Source organism: Leucopleurus acutus (genome assembly GCF_964270905.1).
Source record: "Leucopleurus acutus genome assembly, chromosome: 11".
NCBI lineage: Eukaryota > Metazoa > Chordata > Mammalia > Artiodactyla > Delphinidae > Leucopleurus > Leucopleurus acutus.
This window is the reverse complement of record NC_139152.1, coordinates 93,486,884-93,513,615: the sequence shown is the minus strand read 5'-3', so window position 1 is coordinate 93,513,615 and position 26,732 is coordinate 93,486,884. Positions and strand designations below refer to the sequence as shown.

Below are 26,732 nucleotides of genomic sequence, written 5' to 3'. Positions count from 1 at the left end.
CCTGGATCAAAGGCTCAGGCCAGGATGAGGGGATTGATCCCAGGCTAGGTTTCCTTGCCCACTTCCCCTTCTCCCAGCTGGAAGGCCCCTGGAGGGGGGATTCTAGGGTGGGCAGGGCTTGAGGAATGCCTCGACGGAGGGAGACATCAGAGTCCAGTATAGACTTGGCTTCTGTTTTTCATTTTTTTTTGGCTGTGTTGGGTCTTCGATGCTGCGCGTGGGCTTTCTCTAGGTGCGGTGAGCGGGGGCTACTCTTCATTGCGGTGCGTGGGCTTCTCATGGCGGTGGCTTCTCTTGTTGCGGAGCACGGGCTCTAGGCTCACGGGCTCAGTAGTTGCAGCGCGCAGGCCTAGTTGCTCCACAGCATGTGGGATGTTCCTGGACCAGGGATCGAACCTGTGTCCCCTGCGTTGACAGGCGGATTCTTAACCACTGCGCCACCAGGGAAGTCCCGACTTGGCTTCTTAAAATGTGGCGCTGCGCTTTGCAATGTCTGGGTTCTAGTCCTGGCCTCTCCACCTCCCTCACTGGACAGATCCCAGAACTTGGTGGTGACTCAGTTTCCCCTGTCTCCGCAATGCGCACAACCTACTGTGTGCAGAATTAGGAAACTGAAGACTCCCAAGGCAGCAACTTGACACCAGGTGCCACTGTCCTGCCGTTTGGGAAATCTCCAGGCTACGTGGTGTCCCCATCCTGTTCCAGCCCTGCCTCTGGCCCAGACCACACTGGTCTGGGCTCGTCCACTTCCCCAGCTGTTCTAAAGGTCCTTGAGGGCAAGGCCTGGCTTCTACCCCTGTCCCTCCTAGTCTTGCCCAGGCCTGAGCCCCCAGCTGCAGCCTGGGGAGGGGTCAACCTACGTGGGCTGTAGCAGCAGCTGCCGTGGAAACAACTGATCCGTATAATCAGGCCACGTGAGCTCTGGGCCTCCCATCTGGGCTCCAGACTCCCCTCCAGCCAGACCCAAGAGCCTCTGCAGGAAGGGCACCCGGCTCCTCCATGTCCAGCCTGGATGGGGCTGCTGGGTAAGGGGTATGTTTTAGGGTATATTTAGGCTCGAGCACACTCAGATGTTGAATCGTGAAAAGGTTGGAAGCCCTGAAGTTTGGGTCATTGGCTGTTCTTTCGAAGGATGTTGTCATCAGAGACTTCTGGACTCAGAGGTTTCAATCAGTGGATATTGAGATCATAGTTTTAGAACTGCAGATGCGGAAGGGGACCTCAGAGGTCACCAGCCAACCCCTTCTCTAATGACTTGCTGGGTCTCCTGAGGAGGGCCTGGGCCTTGTCTGGCTTAGGCTGAAATCAGGGGCCATAGTCACAGGAGCTCAATAAACACAGCCGACTTGAATGGCAAGCGAAGACATCGCATCGATGGACCTTTATTTCCAACCCAAGAGACAGAGCTTACTGGTGTGGATGGAGCCGGCTGGCTGGGCTCAGCCTCTCACCAGCTGGGTGACCTGGGGTGAGGTAGTTCACCTTTCTGAGCCTGTGTCCTCCTCGGTAGCTTGAGAATAATAGCATCTATCTGATGGGTTGTGAGGGTTAAATAAATTAATTTGTAAACTACTTAGGACGGTGCCTGGCCCTGTTTATTATTCAGCCTGCAAAGTCAGTAACGGAAAGACCTTTTAACCCCCATTCCTGCCTCAGTTTCCCCCTAAATGTGTCCTGCAGCCTGGGGTCAATGGCATTTATTGTCATGTACTTCAGCACATCCTCCAGTGAGGTTGGTATCATGTGGTTTTATTTATTTATTTTAAAATTAATTAATTTTTGGCTGTGTTGGGTCTTCGTTGCTGCAGGCGGGCTTTCTCTAGTTGCGGCGAGTGGGGGCTACTCTTCGTGACGGTGCACGGGCCTCTCATTGCGGTGACTTCTCTTGTTGCGGAGCACGGGCTCTAGGTGCGCCAGCTTCAGCAGTTGTGGCACGTGGGCTCAGTAGTTGTGGTACACGGGCTTAGTTGCTCTGCAGCATGTGGGCTCTTCCCGGACCAGGGCTCGAACCCGTGTGCCCTGCATTGGCAGGGGGATTCTTAACCACTGCGCCACGAGGGAAGCCCTCGTGTGGTTTTATAGGTGAGCAGACCCAGGCTCCTGGCCCAGGTCCCTAGCTGGCTGAGTGGTAGAGGCCAAGTTAGAAAGCAGATCTGACAGGCCCCAAAGCATCCGCGTGCTCTCCTGCTGTACCAGATGGCACTGCCTGAAGACTCTAGAAATGCTGGTCCCTGCCCGCCCCCCCCCCGCCTTAATCCCTGCGGCTGCTTCGGGGGGTCCAGAGGCTTCATTGCAGATTGTCTGCCAAAACCCGCAACTGTCTGGGAAACGTCTGCTGCTGAAGCTCCAGCAGGATGTGGGCAGGGAGGCCAGTGGCTGGCGCTGAGGCGGTGGTAGCAGGGGTCAGCTGTGGGGCCGCGGGACTGAACAGGAACATCCCACTTCAGACACTTGAGAAATTGTTTGTGGCCGTATCACTGCTGCCCTCCAAGGGGAGGCTTCTGCCCAGAGCAGTTAGGCATGTGCTGTCACTTCTGGGGCTCCGAAAACTTCCTTGCCTCCTACTCCAGCCAAAAGGACTTACTGGGGAACCCCAAGTGGGGCTGAGGCACGGCGACTCCACCGCAATCCTGACAGCCCCGGAGGGCGTGTGCCCTTAACCCGGGCCCCAGAGGACGGCAGCTGATGGGGGTGCGGGGGTGCGATGTGCAGTCAGGGTGGCCACCTCATAGGACTCCTGGTCACATCTGGGCCCTAACATATGCCCTCAAGCACTTTATAAGCTCCCTGAGCCTCGGTTTCCCATGTTCACAGGGCAGCTGGAGGGAGGGGCTGCGTGCTGCCAGCCTAGAGCGGCGCTGGGCTAGAGCCGGCTCCCCTCTTATCTGCCTTGCTGGGCCCGTGTCCCCGCCAGGAGGCCCGCGGAGAATGGGGGCAGGGGCATCAAGAGGACTGCAGGGACAGGCTCCCCAGGCGAGCGGTGGCTTCTGCTTCTCTTGGCTGCTATGAACAGACGAGCCCAGTGTGCTGTGGTTATTTAAAAAAAAAAAAAAAAAAAGCGCTGCTGCTTCCAGCTGCACAGATAGAAGTGGAAGTGTGCCTTCAAGGCCTGGGAAGTCCCACTGCTCCTGGCGTGGGCGGGGGTGGGGGTGACCCTTGCAGAGACAGAGAACACTCCTGCGTGTACCCCCTTCCAGCCTGAGGTCTCCAGGGGCTCTGGACCTGTGTCTGGATTGACATGCAGTATTTGGGGGATGCCTCCTCCAGGTGGTGAAAGCAAAGGGTCCCCTCCTCTGATCAGACATCCCCTCTAGCCCCTCAGACAGGTGCGGGCTCTTGCGGCAGCTCCCATGTGCATCTCCCTCCCAGCTCTTGGCGGTCATGCTCCTGGCTCAAGGGTCCCGTGCCAGGCTGTGAGCTCTGAGGACAGGGCTGTGCCTGGCACAGGTGCTGCTCAAGAGGCACTTGCAGGACAGACAGGCAGACAGCTGGATGGGTGGCCTAGGAACAGGGAAAGGTGGTCAGAAAGACTGAAGGGATCTCCCTGTCCCTGTGACATCTGGGTCACTCCAAGCCGACTGGGGGACCCTTTTACCCAAGGACTCTTCAGAAGGCCTCTGAGGGGCCTTACAGCTCACTGGGTCCCTCCCACCTTTTCAAACCAGGAACCTAAAGGCCAGAGAAGGAAGCACCTTGTTCAAAGTCTCACAGCAAGCTAGAGACCCCACTGGAAGAGGCCCAGGCTCCCAGCCGGCAGTCACAGGCTCACGCAACCTGTAGAGTGCGTGCTCCTGAGGGTGCTTCTGGGACCCCAGGGGTACGCCACAGGGAATAGGGTTTTGTTTCATTTAAAGGAAGAAGCTTCCAACAAGAGATTATCTTTCGGAGACATCACAAGGGTTTAGGCAGAGTCCTGCCTGGCGGGCAGGGAGGGGAACAGGAAGGAGGCCACGTGGCTGAGAGGTCAGGGTGTCTGGGGGCCTGGATGCAGGATGGTGGTCACACTGTGGGGGCAGTAGGGAACTGGATATGCTGGCTCTGAGGCCTTGCTCCCTCTCCTGTGCCCTTGACAGCACGGCCCACGTCTAGGAGCTCTTGCCGTGCACTTCCAAGGGTCGGCCTGGCACAGAGAAGGGCCCTCATTTGCAGAACTGAAAAGAGCGCGCAGGCTCGGCTGGCCTCCAGCACTTCTCAATAGCATCTGTGTAAAGGTGTTCAGCGCCCAAGTTCACACTGCGAAAAACTAGATTAGACAAAGGGAAATTGATGTCTTAAATGCAGAACTTCCACCGTCTGCTAGAAGAGAAAGGGTGTTCAGCTTCCCCAGATGTCTGTGAGCAGGAACCCTCCCCAGCAGAGCGCAGAGGGCATGGAGGGCGGGCTCCCCACCACAGAGCAAGCCCAGGACTAGCTCCTTCTGGCTCTGCTCTGTGCTGGTTGGCTCCCTCACCTGCTAGCCTCTAAGCCACTCCCCAGCCTCCCAGTTAGAGAAACACTGATAACCCAGTGGGGATGTGCAGGGGACGTGCAGGGTCCGTGGGCCTCTCCGGAAACAAGCTGCAGCTGGCACCCTGCTCCCTGGGAGTAGCCTCTGGGGAGAGGGAGCAGCTGAGGCGCGGGCCTCGGGTGGTGCTGCACCGCAGCTGTGTTTTGAGGGCTGAGTGCAGCAAGAGGAAGTTGTGAGTGGCCAGGGGCCTCCCCCTCAGTGCCTGCAGCAGCTGGGGCTCCTGGCAGGCCCGAGCAGCCGCTCGCTTCCAGCCGGGACGGCTCTGCGCCCACCACAGCCCTGGGTCCTCTCTGGTGACTCAGCAGTGGCCACAGGCCCCTGAGCTGGGCCTCTTCCGGTACAGGGACTGGGAGTGGTGAGCAGAGGAACTGTGGCCTGATCTCCAAGGAGAGGCAGAGGGGTCTGCGGGGCAGCCCCGGGGTCCTCCCACTCTTGGACCCCTCCTGACTCCCTCTACCTCAGAAGGACCACGAGAGCTGCTGGTCCAGGAAAAAGGACGTTTTATTTCCATAAATACTCCTGCTCTCACTCACACACTGACCCCACTTCTGCCCATGGACAGACGGATGGACAAAACCCAATGAATGAAAGAGACACACTGAGAACTCCAGTGCAGGACCTCCCTTGGCCAGGGGCCTGGGAGCCCCCAGCTGGGGCCACCTGTCTCTCCCACAGTCCCCCTGGAGGCCTGACAGCAAAGGGGCCAGGAGAGTGGAGTGAGACCCCCAGGAGGAGTGGGGGAGAGGTGGGGCTCCCCTCACTGGGCCCCCTGAGACGGTGACCACAGGGCCACGCAGAGAGAAAAGCTAAGAGAGTCAAACCACACACCCGAGAGTGCAAAGAGCTGGGGGTGCAGGCGTTACGCCCCCCAGTCACCCGGTTCCTATGGAGGCCTGAGCTGGTCCCGGCTCCAGCACGGCCCCAAGTTATGGCTGGGCCTTCCCATAAGGCATAAGAGACAGGCAGGGATGACCCCTCCCCAGGCTGGGGTCGGGGCTGGGCCTGAGGTCCTGGCCCTTGCCCGACAGCCATGCTTCTCCCCCACGACCCCAAGTCCTTCCGGGGCCCGTGTGCAGCACTTCCCTGCTCCAGCCTCCCACCTGTGACGAAGGTCCCCACCAGTGCAAACCGAGGCCTAGCCTCCTGCCGGGTTTGGCTCAGCAGGGGAGAGGGCAAGGAAGGAGGGGGCCGCAGGGGGGAGGGGAGAAGCACCAGACCCAGGGGAATACGGCCGTGGGAACCCAGGCTCAGTGGTGGCCAGTCCCGTCGCCCCTCCTCTCCCCAGCCCCTCTGTTCTAGAGGCTCCCCCAGGTCTCCGGTGGGGGGAACTGATCCACGTCCCCCATCTCGTTGTAGGTCTGGTCGCCCATGGTGAACAGCAGCTTGTAGCGGAGACGAACCTTCTCCTGGGGCAGACATGGTGAAGGCAGAGGGTCGGATGGGGAAGAGAGGCTGCCCCACCCCACAGCAGTGCCCTGGCACAGCTGGGCCCCTCACCTTCTGGGGGTTGGCAAGGAGCAGGACCTGGGTGATGGCTGAGGGGTGGACGATGGGGTTAAAGGCTGGCAGCTCTGTGCCTGAGGGCGGCTGCAGCTTCACCTTCATGATCTGCGGACAGGAGGGCAGGATGGGGCACAGCTAGCCCTGGCTTCTTGTCCCCAGTCCCTGGGGAACAAGGCCCAGCCTCCTGCCAGCTCCTCCTCTGGGGGCCCTTCTACCCCCAACTCCCCAAGAAGAGAGAGACAGAGACACGGAGACAGAGACCCTACCCCCGCCCTGGAGAGCTGGCCCCCCATCCAGCCCCAAGTCACCCTGCCTTGAGGGGGGGGTCTGCCCATTGTCACCTTGGGGACAGCTGACTGGAAAACAATGTTGCGGATGGGCTGGGGGGCGGTGCTCAGCATGGAAACCACCACCACCAGCACATCGGAGCGCCCGGGCAGTGGGTCTCGGGCGAAGTGGAAGAGGACCCGGAAGCCATGTTGGTCATACACGGTCACCGGCAAGATGCTGCCTGGCAGAGGAGAAGGGGAGAGGGCGACGGCGGGGGCGGGGGGTGGGTGCCAGGCCTGAGCCCAAGCACATCCGACCAGCTCCCCACACCCGGCCGACCCCGGGCACTCGCTGCTCTGCTGGGGATGAATGCGCAGACCCAGACCCAGGCTGTCGCCCTGACCCTGGGCAGCAGTGCAGTCAGGGGTGCAGTCCGGGGCTCAGACAGGCAGGTGGACTTCTGGTGTGGCGGTGAAGGCAGAATGCCCACCCTGGAACCGCGTCCCAACCAGGCTCCCGGAGTGCCGGGCGGCTGCTCCCCGAGCGCGCGAGTGAAGGGCTGTGCCTGAGCTTCACGCATGCTCTGTGTGGCCCTGGCACAGCCACTCTGCTTCTGTGCGCTCAGGGTCCTCCATGCTGCTAAGACGGCGGTACCACTACCTAGCTCCTGGGGACCCCAAGGGGGCGACACCCTCGTCACAGTGAGCTCACAAATGGACAGCGCCGAGAAGACTAGCCCGTCTTCATCAGTCTGCTCACAGCCTGGTGCCGCGAGCGGCCCTTTTGCTCCCAGGCAGAAGCCTAGGCTTGGACCTCAATCTTTATCCTGTTTTGGTTTTATGATCTTGGGGAGTCCCACAGACCTCCCCTGTCCTGGCCCTGCCTTCCCGGGGAGGGGCGCAGGGGCCATCCATGAGAAGTCCTCTTGCCTGGGTCACCCTGGAGTTTAGAACGCAGTTTTGTGACACTCTGGGGCCAGTGAGAAAACTGAGTCCTGGCAAGAGGAAGGGTCTTGCCCAGAGGCCCCGCTGAGTCGGGTAGGGCTGGGAGGGGAGCCCTGCCTTCCCACTGGCTGCCCCAGATCCAGCTCCTGACAGCAGGCAAGGCGGGTGGGGCCGTGAGCTGACCCAGCGCAGCCAGTACCCGCCGTGCCCTCGCCCTACTCACTGGGTTTGATGGACTCCAGAGGCACAGTGATGTTGGCCAGCGAGAGCTCCGTTGGTGTGGGCTGCTGCAGGGGCCCAGGGGCCTCGGGGGACACGGCGTGGAGGAGGCTGGTGGCGCCGGAGCTGGACACGCTGCAGCTGCTTTTATTCTGCAGGTCCCGGAGTGTGAGGCGGGGGGCTGGCTGCTGCTTCTCCCTTATTGGGGCGTGGTGCATTGAGAGGTGAAGCTTTGGTGGCCAAGAGCCGAGGGGCACAGGGAACGCTGGGCTTCCCGGCTGTCCCTGACGGCTGCTCAGGCGCCCCCCGTCTCTCTGGCCTCGGTCTCCTCACCTTGGAGCGGGCAGCTCTTGCTCACCCCACCCACTCGGGGTCAATGCCCTCGTCCCTGGCAGCCCTCTGGGCCTTCAGTCTTTGTCAGGTGCTGGCAGCCAGGCCTAGGGGAGGGCGTGAGTGGGCACGGTCCCCTATCTCTCGTACCCTCCACGCCCTGTTGGATGGGCCCTGCACCTGCTGTGGTCACTGCTGTGCCCCTCGAGCCCAGGACAGCACTTGGCACACGGTGGTGCTCCGGCAGTGCCGCTCACGGGGACAAAGCGGCCTCTCCCTGATGGGCAGGGGCAGGGGCAGGGCCCGGGCAGGGCGTGCCCTCACCACCGCACTTGCTGGGACTCTGGGGGCAGCGACTGCTGCAGGAGGGTCTTCCCCAGGAGGTCCAAGTCATCCAGACCACTGCTCGTGGGCAGGGACGTCTGCGCCGGGGGCCGACTGTCCACGTTGGGGGCCGGAGCGGGGTGGGGGGGCTCCGTGCCATCAGACGACTGTTGGGCATACAAAGGATGCGGGTGGGTGAGGCGTGCTGAGAAGGCGTCAGGTCACCTGGCACTGCCCTGAGGCCCCTGCCCCTCCCGGCAGGAGACATCTGGGGAAGCAGCAGCAGGGGTGTGGACAACATTCCCGCCAGCCTGCGCCCCTCTCACCCCAGGGCCATCGGTGGGCCAGGCCTGGTCTGGGATTCTACTCGAGAAACCATCCCGTTCCAGGGACCTCGGAGTCACCCTCAAGAGAAAAGGAACGGGGAACCCCCATCTCAACCCAAGAGAAACCCAAGACTGAGACACGCAGGGAAAAGCGCTGTGAGGGGAGGCCCGTCCACCTTCCTCCATCCTGGGATGGGTGCCTCCGCCCCCGGGGCCACCCCTTCCCCCAGCCCTCCTGCCCACCCGTCCCTTCACTGCCCCTCAGGCTGCCTGTCCCGGCTGCTCTGACCCTGGAATGGGCCCCTCCTACCTGGAAGCTGTTCCACCCAGCACCATCCAATCCTGGGCCTGAAGTGGGTGTGGGGTCGCCTAGGCCTGCAGGGAAGCAAGACCGAGGTAGAGCGGCTGGATTCGTGAGCAGAGGCAAGAGAGCCGGGGCAACTATGTGCTGAGTCAGGGTTCCCTGATTGCTACCATCCCCCTGCACCCCCTCCTCCGAGAGGCTCAGCTCGAAGAGGACACGCCCCCTTCCCCCCAAGAGGGAACCAGCCGCAGAGCAGAAGTAGAAACCAAAGACCCCAAGAGCCCATTCCCTGGGCCGAAACACACTTCCTCTCTTGCCACGCAGAAGCCAACTCAACTACTGAGGGCAGCTGGAGCCGGGGTGTGTGTGTGTGTGTGTAGAGGGCGTGGGAGACGCCATGTGAGGTCCGTAAACTCAGATCCAGGCAGGCAGGGATCAGCACGCTGTGCCCATCCAACCTGGAGGGACACCCTCTGAGCATCACAAGGGCCCTGGGCCCAGGCCCGGCCCAGAATCTGAGCAACCGGGGGCAAGGTGCCGGCTGGGCCGCAGGGTCCGAGCACACCACGCGGATGGCCTGGGCAGACTCTAAAGGCCCTGTCTGCCCTGGCACGTGCCAAGGCTGGCTGACTGGCGCAAAGGAGGGCGGTGGCCCTTCTGGAAGGGGCCTGCTCATCATCTGCTGGTCAGCAGAGGGCAACAGGTCACCAGCCAGTTTGACCTCTGCCCGCCCTGAAGCACACCCCCAGGCAAGTTCACCCTGGTTTTTAAAGAGAAGCCAAGTTACCCTGTTTGTAGCAAAGCCTGAATAAGTGAGGTCCAGCCTGACAGGCACGGGTGAGGCATGGGAGGCTGCAACTGCTGGGTCTCCACCTCTGGACATGCCTCTCTGAGGCCAGGGACAACACAGTGGAGGCTAACAGCCCCGGGTCAGGCACCGCAGACATGAGTCTCAATCCTCACAGCCTTACGAGGTTCTCATGCCTTCTTTAGAGATGAGGAAACGGGTGCTCAGAGGAGCTAAGTAACCTGCCCGCAGTCACACAACTGGAAAGCAATAGAGTCTGGACTTGGACAGAGCAAGGCCTAGTTACTGGAGCTCAAACACAGCTCTGCCGCCCAGCTGTGTGACCTTGGGCTGGTGGCAACTTTCCTGTGCCTCGTCTGTAAGACGAGACAACAGTAGCATTTGCATCAGAGGACTGTTGTCACTACTGAATGGGACAATTCAGACGCGGGGCCTGCCTGGCGCTGGGACGCCCTCTCTGGCAGACGGGAAGTGCGTTTTGCTTACCCCACCCCTCCCCTCCCCCTTCCTGCCGCAGAGAACCGTTTAGGATGAGCCCCCTTTGTGGTCCCAAGGCTTCCTCCACTCCCCCGAGCCGGGGAGCTGGGTGGCTGCTGCCCTGCCACTTCTGGTTCTGGTTCCCACATTTTCTTTGCTTTGAGTAGCAACCAGAGGAAGCTGGAGGCTCAGGGCCCTGCTGAAGCGACCTGGGGACAGGAAGTGCAAAGCACACAGTGCCTCGCTGGGGTCTGGGCCACACTCCCGCTGCTGCCTGGCGCAGGCTCTGCTGGGGAAGACGAGCCTGTGTGTGCTTTCTGGTCATGGGGCCATCTTGACCTCTCAAGCGGGGCCAGGGTCCTCTCTCCCTGAGTCACCCCTGGCTCTGAATGAAGAGGGCGCAGGTGGGTGGGACTCCTCAGGAAGCCCCCGCAACACCCTGTGGTCAGGGCCTCCTCCGGGGGTGCTGGCTGACGGGCCCGCACAGGGGAACTTGACCTGGTCTGCTGACCCCCTTGTCTCCCGCTCGTCGCTCCAGGCCCTCACTTCCCGTTCCCCACTGACGAGCTGAGTCAGAGCAGCTACGAGTGAGGCTTCAGGATCTGAGGGCCCCGTGCAAAGCCTGGTGCCCCGTCAGGCAAGTCACTCAGCCTTTCTAAGCCTTGCTCTGGTATCTGCAGACCAGGGACGTTGCCAGCACCGTCTTCTGGGCTGAGTGGAGGGTGGGCTAAGACACAGCAGCACTCGGAGGCCGCGGTCAGGGAGCCCCCGCCGGGACCCCGGCACACCATTGCTTCTCGGAGTCCGTCCGGTGTGGTTTTCACCTCAGAACTAACTCAGGAGAACACAGTCTGACTTGGCTTCCAAGTTAGTTTCCCAACACATCCTCCGAGACTCCCTCGACAGGGCAAGGTCTCCTTGACAGACCCCGATCACCTCTATTTCTTCACGACTTCGGGCCACTGTGAGGAGGCTGCCCTGAGGCTCTCCTGAGGCTACGCTCTCAGGGGGCGCTGCTGCGCCTGAAAGCTGCAAACTCTAAAACTGCTTGGCCAGCGGGGCGCCCTCTGCTTCTTCCCCAGGGATGAGCCTGCTTCCCACTGGCCTCTGGAGCCCCGACCCCACCATAGTGTCTGCAGGCCTGGCCTGGGACCAGCGTGGCTCACAGAGTGCCCTGTGCTCCCGCACGGGCTTCCCTGGAGCTTCCAGAGCTCCCCACCTCTTTCTCTCAGTGGCGAGGAAATGCTGACTTGCCTGGGGAGCTCCCAATTCTAGGCTCTAACCTGCTACAGGGAAATCCCTTTGTTTTCCTGCAGGCCGCCAGAGCCTAGGTGTGGCTGGCTTATCAGAGGTGATGCCAGCCTTACCGGTTAAAAAAAAAAAAAAAAAAAAAATTTTTTTTTTTTTTTGGCTGCGTTGGGTCTTTGTTATTGCACGTGGGCTTTCTCTAGTTGCTGCGTGCGGGGGCTACTCTTAGTTGCGGTGCGTGGGCTTCTCATTGTGGTGGCTTCTCTTGTTGTGGAGCACCGGCTCTAGGTGTGTGGGCTTCAGTAGTTGTGGCGCACGGGCTTGGTTGCTCTGCGGCATGTGGGATCTTCCCAGACCAGGGCTCGAACCTGTGTCCCCTGCATTGGCAGGCGGATTCTTTTTTTTTAATAAACTTATTTATTTTTGGCTGCATTGGGTCTTCGTTGCTGTGCGCGGGTTTTCTCTAGTCGCAGTGAGCAGGGCCTACTCTTTGTTGTGGTGTGTGGGCTTCTCATTGTGGTGGCTTCTCTTGTTGCAGAGCATGGGCTCTAGGCGCGCCGACTTCGGTAGTTGTGGCACACGGGCTCATTAGTTGTGGCACACGGGCTCATTAGTTGTGGCTCACGGGCTCTAGAGCGCAGGCTCAGTAGTTGTGGCGCAGGGGCTTAACTGCTCCACGGCATGTGGGATCTTCCTGGACCAGGGCTCAAACCCATGTCCCCTGAATTGGCAGGCGGATTCTTAACCACTGCGCCACCAGGGAAGTCCCACCAGCCTCACCCTTTGACTGTAGGACCTGGCACAAGCTCTTTCATTTCCCTGAGCCTCAGCTTCCTCAGCTGTGAAATGGGCCTGATGCCTCTCCCCCATCCTCCAGAGGACTCACAGGAGGAGGAGGAACACGCTGACCTGACTGTGCTCTGAAAGCTGCCTCGTGTGCTGGGGGCATCACCCCCCACCTGCAGCAGAGCCTGTCCTGCTCTGGGCCCCGCCCCTTCCTCACCCAGAGACATGAGCTCATCGTCAAGTAGGGAAGCTGAGGTGCTGGGCTGCTCCAGGCTGGCCTGGTCACCAGGGCGGGTGGGCGTGGCTGGGTCAGTGGTGCCCACCGGAGGGAGATCCAGACCTGAGAGGTCCAACAAGGCCGAGGTGCTCCCTGGGGTGGGAAAGGAGAGTCAGGCCAGCCTTGGGCGGAGGCCACTCCGAGTCCCTGGGGTCTGGGAGCAGCGAGCTTCCCCTCCTTGGCCACACTCCCTCTGCCCCGAATCTGCTTGCCAGGCCTCTTCTTTGGCACATGGTGTCCCTTCCTCACAGAATGTACTTCCTTCTTCCCTCTCTCTTGGCCAATTGCCTCCCATCCTTTAAGGCCCCTCTTAGACTCCGATGTTTCTGTGTAGTACCCCACCCCCACCTCTCCCAAACAGGGCCAATTCTAACCTCTCCCAGGGGGGCCGTCACTTTACACTGAGTGGAGCCCAGCCTGTAATGCTGATGTGTCAAACCCTCCGTGACCACTTCTGATAATTAAACTAAGCCTCGGGGGTGTGACCTAGCCCCACACAACAGGTGCCAGACTTGTCAAGCGAAAGAAAGGCCTTCCTTCTTCTGCCTGTCCTTGCCAAACCCTCGGCTCCCTCCCCTCCGAGTGCATCCAGACCTCTTCCCCGCAGCTGCAGGCTTGGCACAGACTCCACCCCCAGCTCTCTCAGCGGGGGCCTCCCCCATCTTAAGGGGCCACCAAGCTCTGTGACCAGCACCCTAGCTGGGACCCCATGGCCCTCCGACTCGGGGGCCCTCCCAGCTCTCCTGCCACCTCCTCACCAGGGATGGAGGCGGCTGTGGCATCGCCGTTGACCTCCTCGCCCCGCACCAGCTGCTTGTACAGGTTGATGACCTGGGTGAGGTTGTCGTTGGCTTGCAGGATCTCCGCTGGAACAGGCAGGAGGGGAGAGGCCAGGCTGAAAGAATGTGGGGGCCTCCGGGGGGGGGGGATGAGCACCCCACGGTCATCTCAAGCCTCATGGGAGGGGCCCGGGGGCAGCCCACCTCGACTCCTCAGACTAAGGCCCTCTGCAACCTGCCCTCGCCCAGTCCCCTCCACGCTGCCCCGTGCCGGCCCCCGAACACACAGGTGTGCCCTGGCCTCCAGGCGGGCTCTGCTGTCTGGAGACCCCCGGATCTCTGCATGGCTTTACCCCTTCCTACTTCAGGTCTTTATCCAATTCACCTCAGAGCGGCCTTCTCTAACCCCCAGCCCGCACCACCAGTCCCGCCTCTGTTTTTCTCCACGCCCCTTACCACCATCTGACGAACTGCCCCACTCACACCCCTGCTTTACTGTCTGTCTCATCAGGCTACAAGCTCCATGAGGACTTGGCTCTGTTTCTGATCACTGCCATACCCCCTGGGCCCAGAACAGTGCCTGGCACAAACTAGGCCCTCACTGATGTCACCTCCTGGGGGTCAAGGCTTAGAGGGATCTGAGCGGCAAGCCTCTTGGGTGGGGACCAGGTGCCTGGCACATGGGAGGTGCCCAGGGAACTCCTGAGGAACGGAGGCTGAGACTGTACCTAGCCTGCTGCCCGAGAGGCCCTGGCTGATGTGGTGGCACAAAAAAGGACGAGATCCTGACGTGTGGCCCTAGCAGGAGCCACGGGGTCCAGCTCTGGAAGCGCTCAGGCCTGAGGGATTTGCTCTAGGTTTCGAGCTCACCCTTACTGGGGAGGCAGTGTCTGGAGGGAGAGAGCGTCCGGTCTACCCTGGCTCTGCCACCGTTCTGCTCTCTGATCTGGACAGGTCACTTCCCTCCCTGAGCCCCAGTTGTGAAATAGGGACAATTCTCCCTCCTGTGCAGCTTACGGGCAGTAAAGAAGGTGTCTGTGAAGGGGCTTGACCCAAAGGGTTTCTAAAGCACATCAGCCCCTGATCTCCGCTTCCTTCTTCCTCAAAGTGGAGAAACCCAAGGTCACTGCTGGAGAAGGGGGCCCCCTGGTGGCAGCTCCTTCCAACTGCAGCTCACCTAAGGCCTCGTCATTGTCCTCCGTGTCGCTGGCCAGTCGGAAGAGTGTGGGCCGCAGGCGCTCACAGCGCTGGTACAGTTCCTGGGGGCAGCAGGGCGGGCAGGTCAGGGCCGGCGGGGGCCCTGCAGTGCGTGGGGGGTGGGTGGGGGCGGGCGCACCTTCATGAGGTCCTCACTGCTTTGGGCAGCCGCGCCGCCCTGGCTGTGGTTCATCACCATCTCCGTCAGCAGCTTCACGTTGTTGTTCACCTCCTCGATGGCGCTCACCCGCTTTGAGATCTTCTCCATTCGCTTCTGGTCCTGGGGAGGCATTGGCAAACGGCCCCGGAGCACCCGAGTCAGGCCTGGACCTGAGCCAGGCACTGTCCCACACCACCCTCTGCTGGGTGTGAGATCAGCCCCTGCTAAGAGCCCTTCGGGCCCAGGACAGGGCACTCTGGTCCAAGAAGCCCTTGACCAACCCTGTGTTCACTTTCTCTCCTCTTGCCAACGCCCCCTGGACCCAGGCCTCTGCACGAGTCCATCAGATCTCTAGGGGTGGCCCAGGATTCTGGGTTTCCAGCACACTCACCAGCTGATTCTGGAGGGCTGGGAGCTAGATTCACACCTGTGCTTCTACAGAACCCTCCCCCTCTCTGTATTTGTCCCTTGAAAGGAGGTTCAGTACTTGAGAGTGAAAGGGGACCTTAGCGGTCACCAAGTACAACTGAGAAACTAGTGCCGTGACCCCCTTGAAAGGCCACTGCAGCAGTGACCCTGCTATCCCTCTCCCACTCTGCTCACCAGGCATGCTCCTCCCTTGTGGAATTGAAAGGCGGGCTTGTGCTGTGCCGTCTGATACAATCGCCCTCCTCGAGAAGAGCTGCCCTTTCTCTGGGCTGTCAGAGCACACAGTTTGCCCTAAGACAGCCAAGAGTGTCTGCCCTTTGGGTCTCTGGACTGCACTTTTTTGATAACATACCCTTATCAATAAAAAAGATTTCAGCATGCACCCACAACACAGGTATACATACTTATAAAATACATGTATATTATTCTCTCTATATGTATGTGTATGTAAAATATACTATATTTTGAACATAGTAAGGCCTAATTTCCCTCTAACTTTTACAGAAGAGGTATTCAGCCTCACAGAAGCCAGTGCAGGTCAGCTTGGCTTCTGGGAAATTCCTCCTTCCACACGTTGATCCTGGCTCTGCCCGCAGGGTCCCCCTGACTCGGTCAGCTCTTTCTCTGCTGTCACAGCCCTTTAGTTGGGCCACTGCGCACACGTACACACGACCTCCCTCAGTGGCTCAGCTCCACATCCCATCCCGCCACCTCCTTGCACTCTGGCCTTGGCCATCACCTCCTGCACCATCTCCTTGATGAGTTTGTTGGCTGCTCGGAGGTCCTCGGGGTGGGAGCTCTTCAGCAGGCGGGCTAGCATCTGTGGAGACAGAGGGACATGGCTGTGACAGCAGTCCCTGGGCCTGGGGTCCCATGCTGGCTCCTTTTCCTGGTGGTAGGATGTGAATAAGTTACTAAGCTCTCCATGGGATGGCAAGGATCTGACACCTTACAGGGTGGCCGTGGGACAAGTGACACACTGCACGTAAGTGCTCTCCGCGGCGCCGGCAGAAATAAGCTTTCCAGAAATGGTGCGAAACATTACATTACTATTGCTAGAGAATTCTTCTAGAAGGATGTACGGGAAACTCAACCTTTACCCCCGGGACTAGCCCGGGTAGAAGAGGAGCTTTTAGTTTTTATCCTACCCCCGAGCTGTTTAAGCTCTTGCCCACGACCACATGCTTCTTTAACAAAAAGCTAGTAAAATCATTGTTGAGAAGGTCGCAGACATAAAGACAGGCAAGTTCCTTCCTGATCAACCTATGAAATGCCCTCAAACCAAGCCCAGGGCCACCAGCCTCAGGCTTGCATTTACTAAGTGAAGGGCACTGCGTGGGCAGCACTCAGCATGTGTAAGGGCTCAACACCCGGCGCCCGTCACCCACCACGGCGGCCGTGCTCAGCGTAGCCTCTGCTCCAGGGACAGGCCGCCAGAGGCTGGAACCCACTGACCCCCAGTGGGCCTGGAGTCCTCATCTGGCCCTCCCTGAAGCCTCACCTTGGATTTCTCCTCGTCTTCAAAGATCACATTCTTGGGCCGCGGCGGAGGAAGGGGAAAGGTGGCATCATCTGGAAGCTTGGGGTCGGCCTTCACAATCCCTGCAGTGGACGGCGGTGGGGAGACCGTCTCAGGGTCTGGGGCGGAGGGGAGAGGGGATGGGGGCAGGCAGCGGTAGGCTGGAAGGTGGAGGGCAGGCTTTCTCCAGTATGCTGGCGCTGCACTTTGTGGGGTCAGGGCCTGCTCCTGAACTACCACGCCAAAGAGTGTGTGTGCGGGGTCGGGGCAGTTAGAAACCTGTATTTTGAGGCCGTACCATGGGGACCAGTCTCTGACTCAACCCCATCTTTTCTCCATCCAAGCTGGCCTCAGGCAGAACCATAAAGAGGCCCCACTGGCTCTGTGTTCTTGAGAAGTTAAAGGGCAGACCTAGGACCTTGCTGCCAGAGCCCCAGGGAGGAGGTGGTCACACCCCACCTCTGGTGCCTCACCCTGCTTCTTCAGCATCTGGTAGGCCTCTGCGATCTTCACCTCCTCAGGGAGGCCGACCGTCCAGCTGTAGAGAAGCTCCAAGATCTTGTTCTTCACCTTCTCCGACGTCCGAGAGCCCAGGTACTTCGGGGACGGAAGGGAGAGGCGGCTTTGACATTGCCCGGCCCCACTCACTGTAGTCCCAAGCCCAGCCTAAACCTGGCTGCGTCCCCAGGACTCCTTCAGAAACCTCAGCCTACACGACCCTCCCACCTGACCGGCCTGAGCTCACCTCCTGGCCCTGCTGCTGCTCACTAGCTGTGCGAGCCCTGGGTGTCCCAGTGCCCCGCCTGCTGAGTGGGGATGACAGCAGCAGCACCGTGCTGGGGAAGCAAAGCTGACACAGGTAAGGCCCAGAGCCTGGCGCCTGCTCTCAGCCAGCTCGTGGAAACCCTAACTGTGACCTCAGGAAGGAGGAGCCACCAGGCTCCGGGCTGACCAGGGAAGGAGCAGGTGTGGAACCGCTCGGCCCTGGGCTCCATTCAGTCTCCCAGCAGCAAACTCAGCAGAGGGAACTGGCTCTCACTCTGGTCATCTCCTGAGAAGAGCTGCTGGGTCATTCAGCTGCTCTGGTCAAGGGATGCATCTGAGCAAGGATGGGCGAAGAGGCGGGCTCTCACCCAAGGGGCATCAAACATGTTCCTGCCCTAGGGGAGGACTCCTCAGGCCCATCAGAGGCTCTGTCACTCAGGTTTGGGGCCTCAGCATCCAAGGCCTCAAGGAGGCCACTCTTGTGAGGGGGAGACAGGGACACCCTCCACTAGACACCTAGGTGGGGTGCCGTGGCCAGGTCTGCAGGGAGAGACCTCAGAGCCCGAGCAGCCCGCGCTGGGGAGGCTGTTCTGTGTTCAGTGTACTCATTCCTCCCTAAGCGCCAGGCAGCTCCAGAGCTGGTCGGCCACCAGGCAGCCTGGAAGCGTTCTTCCTGGAAACCGAGCCGTCCCGGGCTCAGCTGTGAAGGGAACCCTGAGAAAGGGTCTGTGTTTGTGTTGGGTCAGGATGAGGACAGTCAGTCACCCCTCCTCAACCGCCATCTGACAGCACAGGTCTGAGCGTGCGCTGGGAGCACCCACCTTGGGAGACACGACCTTGATGAGCTCGTTGAGGAAGCGGAACTTGCCCACCTCGTCGTGGAACCTTTTGCCGCAGCTCTTCATGCATGTTTCCAGCACCTGGGGGGGTGGTGTGAGGTGCGGGGACCCCCAGGGAGGATCAGAGGAGGTACCCTCCCTCCCACGCCTCAGCCAGGGCCCAGAAGCCCAGGGACCGGCAGTGAGAAGGGGGAAGATGACTCTTGAGAAAAAGAGGATTCTGAAGTTCAGAGACCCCCCGAGATTGATCACCACCCGCTGGGGGACAGGGCTGGGCCACCCCGAGAGCCTGGCGATGCCCAACTCGCAGCACCGACTTAGTCCCTCCGTGGCTTGGCCATATCTGAGGACCACTTGTAAATTACTTTCTTACTATTTTCCTTCGATGATTTTTTGAAACGTAAATAGGCACCATCAGACTCAGCCTCGTCCTAAGCTAGATGCGTGTGAGATCAGAGGACTAACGTGTATCTCAGCCTCGTCCTAAGCTAGATGCGTGTGAGATCAGAGGACTAACGTGTATCTCAGCCTCGTCCTAAGCTAGATGCGTGTGAGATCAGAGGACTAACGTGTATCTCAGCCTCGTCCTAAGCTAGATGCGTGTGAGATCAGAGGACTAACGTGTATCTCAGCCTCGTCCTAAGCTAGATGCGTGTGAGATCAGAGGACTAACGTGTATCTCAGCCTCGTCCTAAGCTAGATGCGTGTGAGATCAGAGGACTAACGTGTATCTCAGCCTCGTCCTAAGCTAGATGCGTGTGAGATCAGAGGACTAACGTGTATCTCAGCCTCGTCCTAAGCTAGATGCGTGTGAGATCAGAGGACTAACGTGTATCTCAGCCTCGTCCTAAGCTAGATGCATGTGAGATCAGAGGACTAACATGTATTTCAGGGGAAAAGCTAGATGTGTGTGAAATCAGAGGACTAACGTGTATTTCAGGGGAAAAAACCCACCCAAACCCTAACATGTTAAACAAATACAGAACTATTAAAAGGAAAACTGTTTATCTACCACCGTCTAAAATCAGCTTTGCTCTATGGTTTGTTGCTATCTGACCCATGCTTGGGGGCCACAACAGTGCACCCCCTGCTCTTCTGCTACTGGCTCAGCTTTGAAACCTCTGGCCTGAGCCCAGTTGTCACCCCTCGCACCCCTGTGCTGTCCTGTGCCTGGAGGCCGTCGATGGGCTGGGCTGGCCTGGCCCGGCCCCGTAATGCATCTATAAACACGGAGCTCTATAAACACGAAGATTCCTGGATGCACATACTATAGGGGTTCTGGGCGGCGGGTCTGGGGTGGGGCCCTGATTCAGCCTCCTGAAGGTCTGAGGCACAGCTGGAGCTGGGAATCCCTAGCCCGAACAACCTAGGGCTTCCTCCCCACAAGCAGCCTAACTGTGCAGGGTCTGGGGTGGGAGGCCAGCCCACCAGTTCACTGGTTGCCATGGGACCCTCAGGGGCTGGGCCACACCCCCATTCAAGGCCATCTGGGCACAACTCCCTTGGGCTCTAAAGAAGAACTTGGGGGCTTCCCTGGTGGCGCAGTGGTTAAGAATCTGCCTGCCAATGCAGGGCACACGGGTTCGAGCCCTGGTCCGGGAAGATCCCACATGCCGCGGAGCAACTAAGCCCGTGCACCACAACTACGGAGCCTGAGCTCTAGAGCCTGCGAGCCACAACTACTGAGCCTGCGTGCCACAACTACTGAAGCCTGCGTGCCTAGAGCCCGAGCTCTGCAACAAGAGAAGCCACTGCAATGAGAAGCCCACACACCATAACGAAGAGTAGCCCCTGCTCACCACAACTAGAGAAAGCCCGCATGCAGCAACGAAGACCCAACAATGAAGAGCCAATGCAGCCAAAAATAAATAAATAAATAAACTTATTTAAAAAAAAAAAAAGAAGAACCTGTTGGGACCCCAAAAACCTCAGTCTTGGCCCCCCCGGTGCCACCCACATGGTCAGGGGACAGATGGCACCGTGCTTCCCCTTCTCCTCACCGTCAGGGCCTGGATCGCCTCCCACTCCTGCGGGGACTGGATCTTGTGGGCCAACAGCCGGGTGGCAAGTGGAGGCCTGGGTGAGAGGAACAACAGAGAGCCAGACTAGCCACAGAGCCCCGGGCACCCCAGGGAGGGCGGCCACCCTTCCCCACTGGAACTGCGGCCGGCAGTGGCTTCTCCAGGACACATGCAAGGGTCCAGCTCCCTCTCTGGACGGGGCTGGAGACTGTGGCACCAGAGGGCAGGACCAGGTAGGGAGCGCATGCCGGGGACCTTTGAAAGGCGCGAGCTCAGCCCGTTGGCTGGCTTTACTGAGAACTGTGACCTGCCGTGCCCTTGGCTTGCCGTAGGGACAAGTACGGAGAGATGGCCACAGCCTTCAAGGGCCCAGCCTGGGAGCAGAACATGACAATGTGCACAGAATATTCTGCTGGGAGAAGTCACGGTGGCAATGGTGACATGATCTACCAGATCATGAAAGACCTGTCACCGGTGACAGTAACAGCTAACACATACGGAGCCCTTACGATGTGCGAGGCACCTCACGTCCATTTTCCTGCCTAACCTCCATAAGAGCCCCCCGAGGTAGGCAGCACTATCACCTCCACTTTACAGTCTCAGAAATGGGGGCTCAGAGGCATCTAGTTACTCGTCCAGGCGACTCAGTTAACAGAAGGGATGGGACTGTCACCTGAGCAGCTGGACTGGGGAGCACACACGTCACGCTGTCTGCACGGCATCCCAAGTGGAGCGTCTATGCTAATGGGGTGCGGCAGAAGCGAAGCACACTGAGCTGTGCTCCCCAAACTTCAGTGCCACCTGGGGAGCCTGCTAACAACGTCTCCGCCAAGCTCCCCGCCAGGCAGTCTAGTCCGAGTCTGGGTGCAGCCCACAAATGGACATTTCTGACAAACACACCGGGTGATCCTAATGCAGATGGTTCTGATTCTTCCTTGAGCAAAGGGCCTGCTGGCCCCTCCCAGCTGGGGAGCACGCAGTTCTCTGGGAGGGCCTCCCCAACAAAGCACGGGTGCGGGTCAGGCAGCCCTGGGCTTCATCAAGCCCGGGACTACCTCCTCCTCTCTACGAGATCTTGGGGCAACTGCTGAGCCCCCCGAGCCTCGGTTTCCTCACCTGTAAGATGGGTCCAGCAAGGCCCACCTCAGAGGGTGGCACACAGTGGCACTGAGTACAAAGTGCGTGCTGCCATTGTTAATTTGGGAGCACTTAAGAATGGAAACTGGGTCTCAACTCATCCTCGTCTCTGCCCAAGGCCAGGGCCTGGAGTGTGCACGGCAGGTGCTGAGTGTGTGAGTGAAAGACGGGGAAGCCACCTACCCCTCAAAGTCCTCGTTGAGCTGCTCGCAGAAGCCGTTGATGCTGGCCCAGTGCAGCTCCTTGTTCAGGGGGTTTGTGGCTCTGTCTGGAGGAGAGAGGGCCAGTGGCCTGGTGAAGGGATCCCTGGCTCTCCCACTCCCTGCCCTGGAGTATGGCTGAGCATGCGAAAAGGCCTCCCCTGGACTCCCTGCTCCGACGGCCCCAAGACCCCAGCGCTGACGTCGGTCAAGTCAATGCGCAGAGGAGCTGCCATCTGCGGGCTTCTCCTTGCAACTTCTCCCCGAAGGGCCCCGCGTCTAGAGATTGTGCTCAGGGGTCGTTCCCCTCCCGCATTGCCCCAACCCCTGCTGCTGTACGCCTGTCTGCACCTCCTCTGATTCTGCTCCTGAAGTGTCCCCATAATTCTCACAGAATTTACTCTCAGAGGAGATCTAGAGGTAAGGGAAAAAAGCAGTAGTTCCAACCTCAAGGAGCTTTGCAGCTGGGAAGTGGGCCAAGGTCAGCTAGGTTCTCAATAGAATGTGACAGAGGGAGGCAAAGGAGCCGTGGGAACCGGTAACTGGAGGAGGGGACTCAGGGGAGCCTGGAGCCAGGGCAGGCTGCCTGGAAGAGGCAACACAAGAAGCACTGGAGGGACTTAACCAGGCTGGGGATGATGTGCCTCGGAACAGCTCAAGGGTTGCGGGTGAGAAGAGCTGTGGATAACAGCTCAGGGCAGCGCGTGGGGGACCTTGGGAAGGAGTGCGGCTCAGGTATCGCTTCCTTCTTCCCTAACAGCGCCACCTGCCCGGGGCAGCACTGCCGAGGCAGCTCTCTGCTGTGTCCCCCAGACCCGACCTTCATCATGGGTCCAAGTCTGCTACTGCACCGCATCCCAGCCACGTGTGCACACGTCCGTAAATTCACACCCAGTAAATGAGTGAATGGACGCGGGCTCAGCTGCAGGCGGGCAGGGGGAGGTTCTGGGGGAATCCGAATCCAGGAGTGGGTAGTGGCCGGGAAAGGGCCAACAGGAAGGGGTGGTAAACAAAGCCAGACAGTACCCCCGACCCCCAACGCTGGTGAGACAACAGCTAAAAATAAACAACGTCCTACTGTATAGCACAGGCAACTGTATTCAATATCCTGGGATAAACCACAATGGAAGAGGATAAAACAAGAATGTATATATGTGTAAAGGTGAGTCATTTTGCTGTATAGCAGCAATTAACACATTGTAAATCAGCTGTATTTCAATAAGACTTTTTAAAAGCCCCCAAAATTTAGTAGGTCACTTAACTTCCCCGAACCTCCATTTCCCCATCTGTAAGTTGGAGCAAAATAAGAAGTGATTTGGGATGACAGCAACTCTATCCAGGGTAAGGCGCGGGGCAGCCGGAGCTGGATCTTCATCACCTCCCGACAGCCTGTCTCCAAGCGTCACCCTGTGCTGGTCAGTTCTGCCCAAACCTGAGGACGGAGCCGAGGGTGTGGAGGGCACAGCCCAGGAGGTGGGACACGGAAGGATCTGTGGTCAGGAGGAGGCTGGGGACTTGGCCTGTGACGCCTGCCTATCTGGGGCCCTGTGCTCTGGCGGGAGGCCTGGAGCCCTAGGATCCCAGTGCCTGGCAGCCAATCATTCAATTCATATTTATTCAATAAATATTCTGAGTGTGGGACCACAGCAGTGAACAAGACAAAATCCCTGCCCTCTTGGAGCTCACCGCCCAGCAAGAGAAACACTGACTACTCAGATAAACAAACAAACAGGATACTGTACACTGTTGCAGAGTGCTATAAAGAAAAACAGAGCATTAAAAAAAAAACAGAAAGAAAGAAAGAAAACCAGAGCAGGGAGAAGGTATAAAGAAGTGTGTGTGGGGGGCTGCTTTCTGGGAGGGCTCTCAGAGGTACAGCTGAGCAAAGATCTGAAAGAAACATTTCCTCTGTGCATACAAATCTCTGCTCCAGGAGCCCTGCAGAGCCCGCCAGTCCCTGGGAGAAATGAAGCCCCTGCTGACCACCCAGGAACACCAAAAACAGCTGCCCCCCCATCTACTCTGCCTCCCAGCCCCCCAGCCTCCCAGCCCCCCAGCACGGCCAGAGGCTGCTTAGAAAACTAGTATGGGGCTGGGTATTGCCTACTCAATGACATCCAGCCGGGGGACCCTAAAACAGGAAGTCCCTTAGAATGTCAGAGACACATGAGTCTGAGTGAGGACAGAGAAACTGGTTCTAGAGCCCGCTCCTAAGTCAGAAGCCAGTGAGGAAGAAGTAGTGGCATCATGAGACACCTTCTCTGCATCTGGTTCAGGGCGAGGGCCTCTGGGTCCAAGGAGATCTGACCAACCTCTCTGGCCCTGGCTCCCAACTCCCAGCCCTCTTACCTCTACCTGGGGGGCACACTTTCCCCAGCAGGCAGCAGGGTAGAACACAGAGGGAAGGAGGGAATTGTTTCACAACAGGGCATGACTCCACCCTGTCACTCTACAGTGGTGACAATGTCATCAGTTACCCACCAAAAGCTACTCTTCACCTCCAGTCACTGCAAGGTAAGAGCTTACAATTTTGCTAGGGCACAAAGGGCAAGGAAAAGAGAAAACCCCATCAGCCGCGATCTATCAGAGCCTAGCCTCCTGCCAAACCTGAGGGGCCTGACTCCTGTCTGTTTTTCAGATCAGACTCTTTGGCCTCTCAGAAAATCCCCACTGTTGCTAAACCTGACACTGTTCTGTAGCACCCACGGCTCAAGGCTTGCGGCCTGTCAGATCTGTCAGCCAGGGCCCTGCCCATCCCCCCTAAGTTACTGCTGAGACCTGGACACTTGTGGCGTTCCAGAACAGTCTCCACGGCCGCTGAGTGCTTCCTTTCCATGCCCTCCCCCACCACTGGCCAACTGACTCTGAAACATCCGTGGAGACGGTGTGCTTCTGGGACCATCCTCAGGATTCAACTCTGCACAAGACTGGCTTAAAAGGGGCTGGTCATAATCCCAAATCATCCTGCGCAGCTCCCTGGTGTGCCTGGAGTCAAGGGGCTGAGATGAAAGTAGACCCAGAGGACTCTCTGAGGCCCTGGTACAGATGTGACCTGAATGGGAGCAAAGACTTGGGAGGGAGCTGTCCCTAGTCCAGTGGGGGAAGCAAGCCGTGCTCTCAGGAACAGAGTCCAGCAGTGGGTTATGAGAGCCGAGGATCTGCAGTGTGGGACATGGAGGTCAGGTAGACAGTGTGAGGGCTAGTACTCAGCTTAAGTAGTAGGAAATCGTGTCTGAGGAGACACAGGAGGAGATGCAGGGCCCTTTGGAGGAAACTTAGCAAGGGCTAGGAAAGGAGTCTTTGGTGGGAGGTGCAAAATCTCAGGGTCTGGACTGAGGGTAGTGATAGAGAACTTGAAATCGCTTCTGGAGTCTGAGACAGGACCCTCCCAAGCCTGTGGGGTTTGGGGGTTTCTCACTATGTGGCCAGAGCGCGGGGGATTCGATGGGTTAGTGGGTCCTACCTTCCACGGCGGGGGAACGAACAAATGTGAGGTGCAAGCTCAAGAAAGGGATAGGAGAGAGTCACGCCATGCAGCGCCAGAGAGTGGAGGATTCGGGGCTCAAGGGGAGCCTGGTCCCTCGCTCCCGGGTGTGAGGTGCAGCTCTCGGGGCCGCTCGCTTGCTTCCTCCCTGAGTCCAGGGAATGACTTGGGTGTCCGCTCCGCGGAAAAGTCTGGGCCCGAGAGTTGGAGGCTGCTCTCTCTATCCCGGGGGTTCTGGGCGCAGAGCCGGGCGCAGCTCACTCCTCCCCGGGGGTCGCGGCCCAGGAATCGGAAGGGTGGGCGGCGCCTGCTCCCATCGCCGGTCCGCGCAGCTGGTGGGGTCCCCCTTAACCCCAGGGTCGGAGGTATGGGCTTGGGACACCGCCCCTACCGGGCCGAGGCAGGGCGTGAGGAGGGGGCGCCGCGTACCCCGCCCCCGTCGGGAAGGGGCCCGCCTAGTGCCCCCGGTTCCGGTTCCGGTCCGGCTCGCGCCCCTCCCGGACACTCACTGATTCGCGCCTCCAGAGTCTCCGGCTCCATCGCAGGCTCCATCCGCCACGGGCCCCCAGCCTCGGCACCGCCCCCCGCCCCCCGGCGCTCTCGCGGGACCTCCTCGGCACCGCCCTCCGCCGATTAAAGGGGTAACGTCCGTCCCGACGCGCGGAGAAGAGCATTCGGCACCATAGAGACGCGAACGAACTCGCCTAGAGCGCCACCTGCTCTCCCAACCCCTCCCCCAAGCGGCGTTAACATCGTGGGAGGGACTCGCCGCCTGCCTTGGTCACAGCGCTCTGGCCGGAAAGGAAGCCGAGGGACTTGGGGCTGAGGGCTGCACCATGGAAACGCTGCGGGACGCTCTAAGTCGTTCTGCGTCACGGCGATGCCTATGATCGCTTCCGGAAGAACTTTCCGCGGCCATGTTTTTGAGGGGCTCTGAGATCACTTCCGTATCACCTGAGCCGGTATTTCCGCTTAGATGCAAAAGTGGGAGGGTCCCTTAAAACGGCAATGACGTACGTTGGCCGCTGTGAAAGTAAGTCAAAGTTTGAGTGCTTACAGTGTTACAAGTATTGTTTTAAGCACCTTTTTTTTCTTTTTTACGCGGGCCTCTCACTGTTGTGGACTCTCCCGATTGCAGAGCACAGGCTCCGGACGCACAGGCTCAGAGGGCATGGCTCATGGGCCCAGCCGCTCCGCGGCATGTGGGACCTTCCCGGACTGGGGCACGAACCCGTGTCTCCTGCATCGGCAGGCGAACTCACAACCACTGCGCCACCAGGGAAGTCCTAATCACTTTTTCTACATTTGTCTATTTACTCCTCACAACATGAACCAGGTAGTTTGAGATCACATAAGTGGCAGAGCCGGAACCCTGTACCGCATTAATTCTGCAATCATTTCATGCACTCTGTATTCGCCTTTCTCTGGGACAGGCGCTGGAAGAGAAAGGCAGGGCCCGATATTTATTACACAACGTGGTAGGGGAAGCCCACGGGGTAATGGCAACACAGGAGGGGCCCTCTATCCCAAACTGGGGTGGGGTGGGGGAGGGGCTCTCTTGTCAGGGGAGGTTTCACAGGGGAGGTGATATTTAGCTGAAAGACATAATTCTCCAGGTAAACCTGGTGTGAGAAGATATTTCAGGTGGAGGGAACCAAAAGTTTCGGGGCTCACAGGAGAGAAACAGTATGATGAAGTCAGATAATTGAAAGTATTTCAATACGGCTTCAGAGGATGTAGGCCTGGAAATACGCTGGGGCAAGATCACCCAAGTCCTGCGTTTAGCCTTTTTTCTTGTGAACTATGCTGGAGGTGTCCTTAAAGAGTTTCACGCGTAATGGTGACAAAGTCAGGCTTTAGTTTTAGAGAGGTCCAGGCG

At 59.0% G+C, this 26,732-nt stretch overlaps 1 protein-coding gene across 1 annotated transcript; it reads right to left on the bottom strand.

Annotated features, from left to right (window-relative positions):
* Positions 1–4,992: 4,992 nt before the first annotated feature.
* GGA1 (golgi associated, gamma adaptin ear containing, ARF binding protein 1) lies at positions 4,993–25,405 on the bottom strand (the record flags this gene model as incomplete). Its single annotated transcript, XM_082850330.1, has 17 exons — positions 4,993–5,913; positions 6,005–6,115; positions 6,352–6,521; positions 7,448–7,641; positions 8,098–8,264; positions 8,734–8,798; positions 12,264–12,416; positions 13,082–13,189; positions 14,280–14,361; positions 14,439–14,579; positions 15,628–15,708; positions 16,390–16,490; positions 16,881–17,004; positions 17,994–18,092; positions 20,012–20,087; positions 21,353–21,437; positions 25,363–25,405. 17 exons carry the CDS (start codon positions 25,403–25,405, stop codon positions 5,803–5,805), a joined length of 1,911 nt encoding a protein of 636 aa, XP_082706456.1. The 3' UTR covers positions 4,993–5,802.
* Between the last annotated feature and the right edge of the window lie 1,327 nt (positions 25,406–26,732).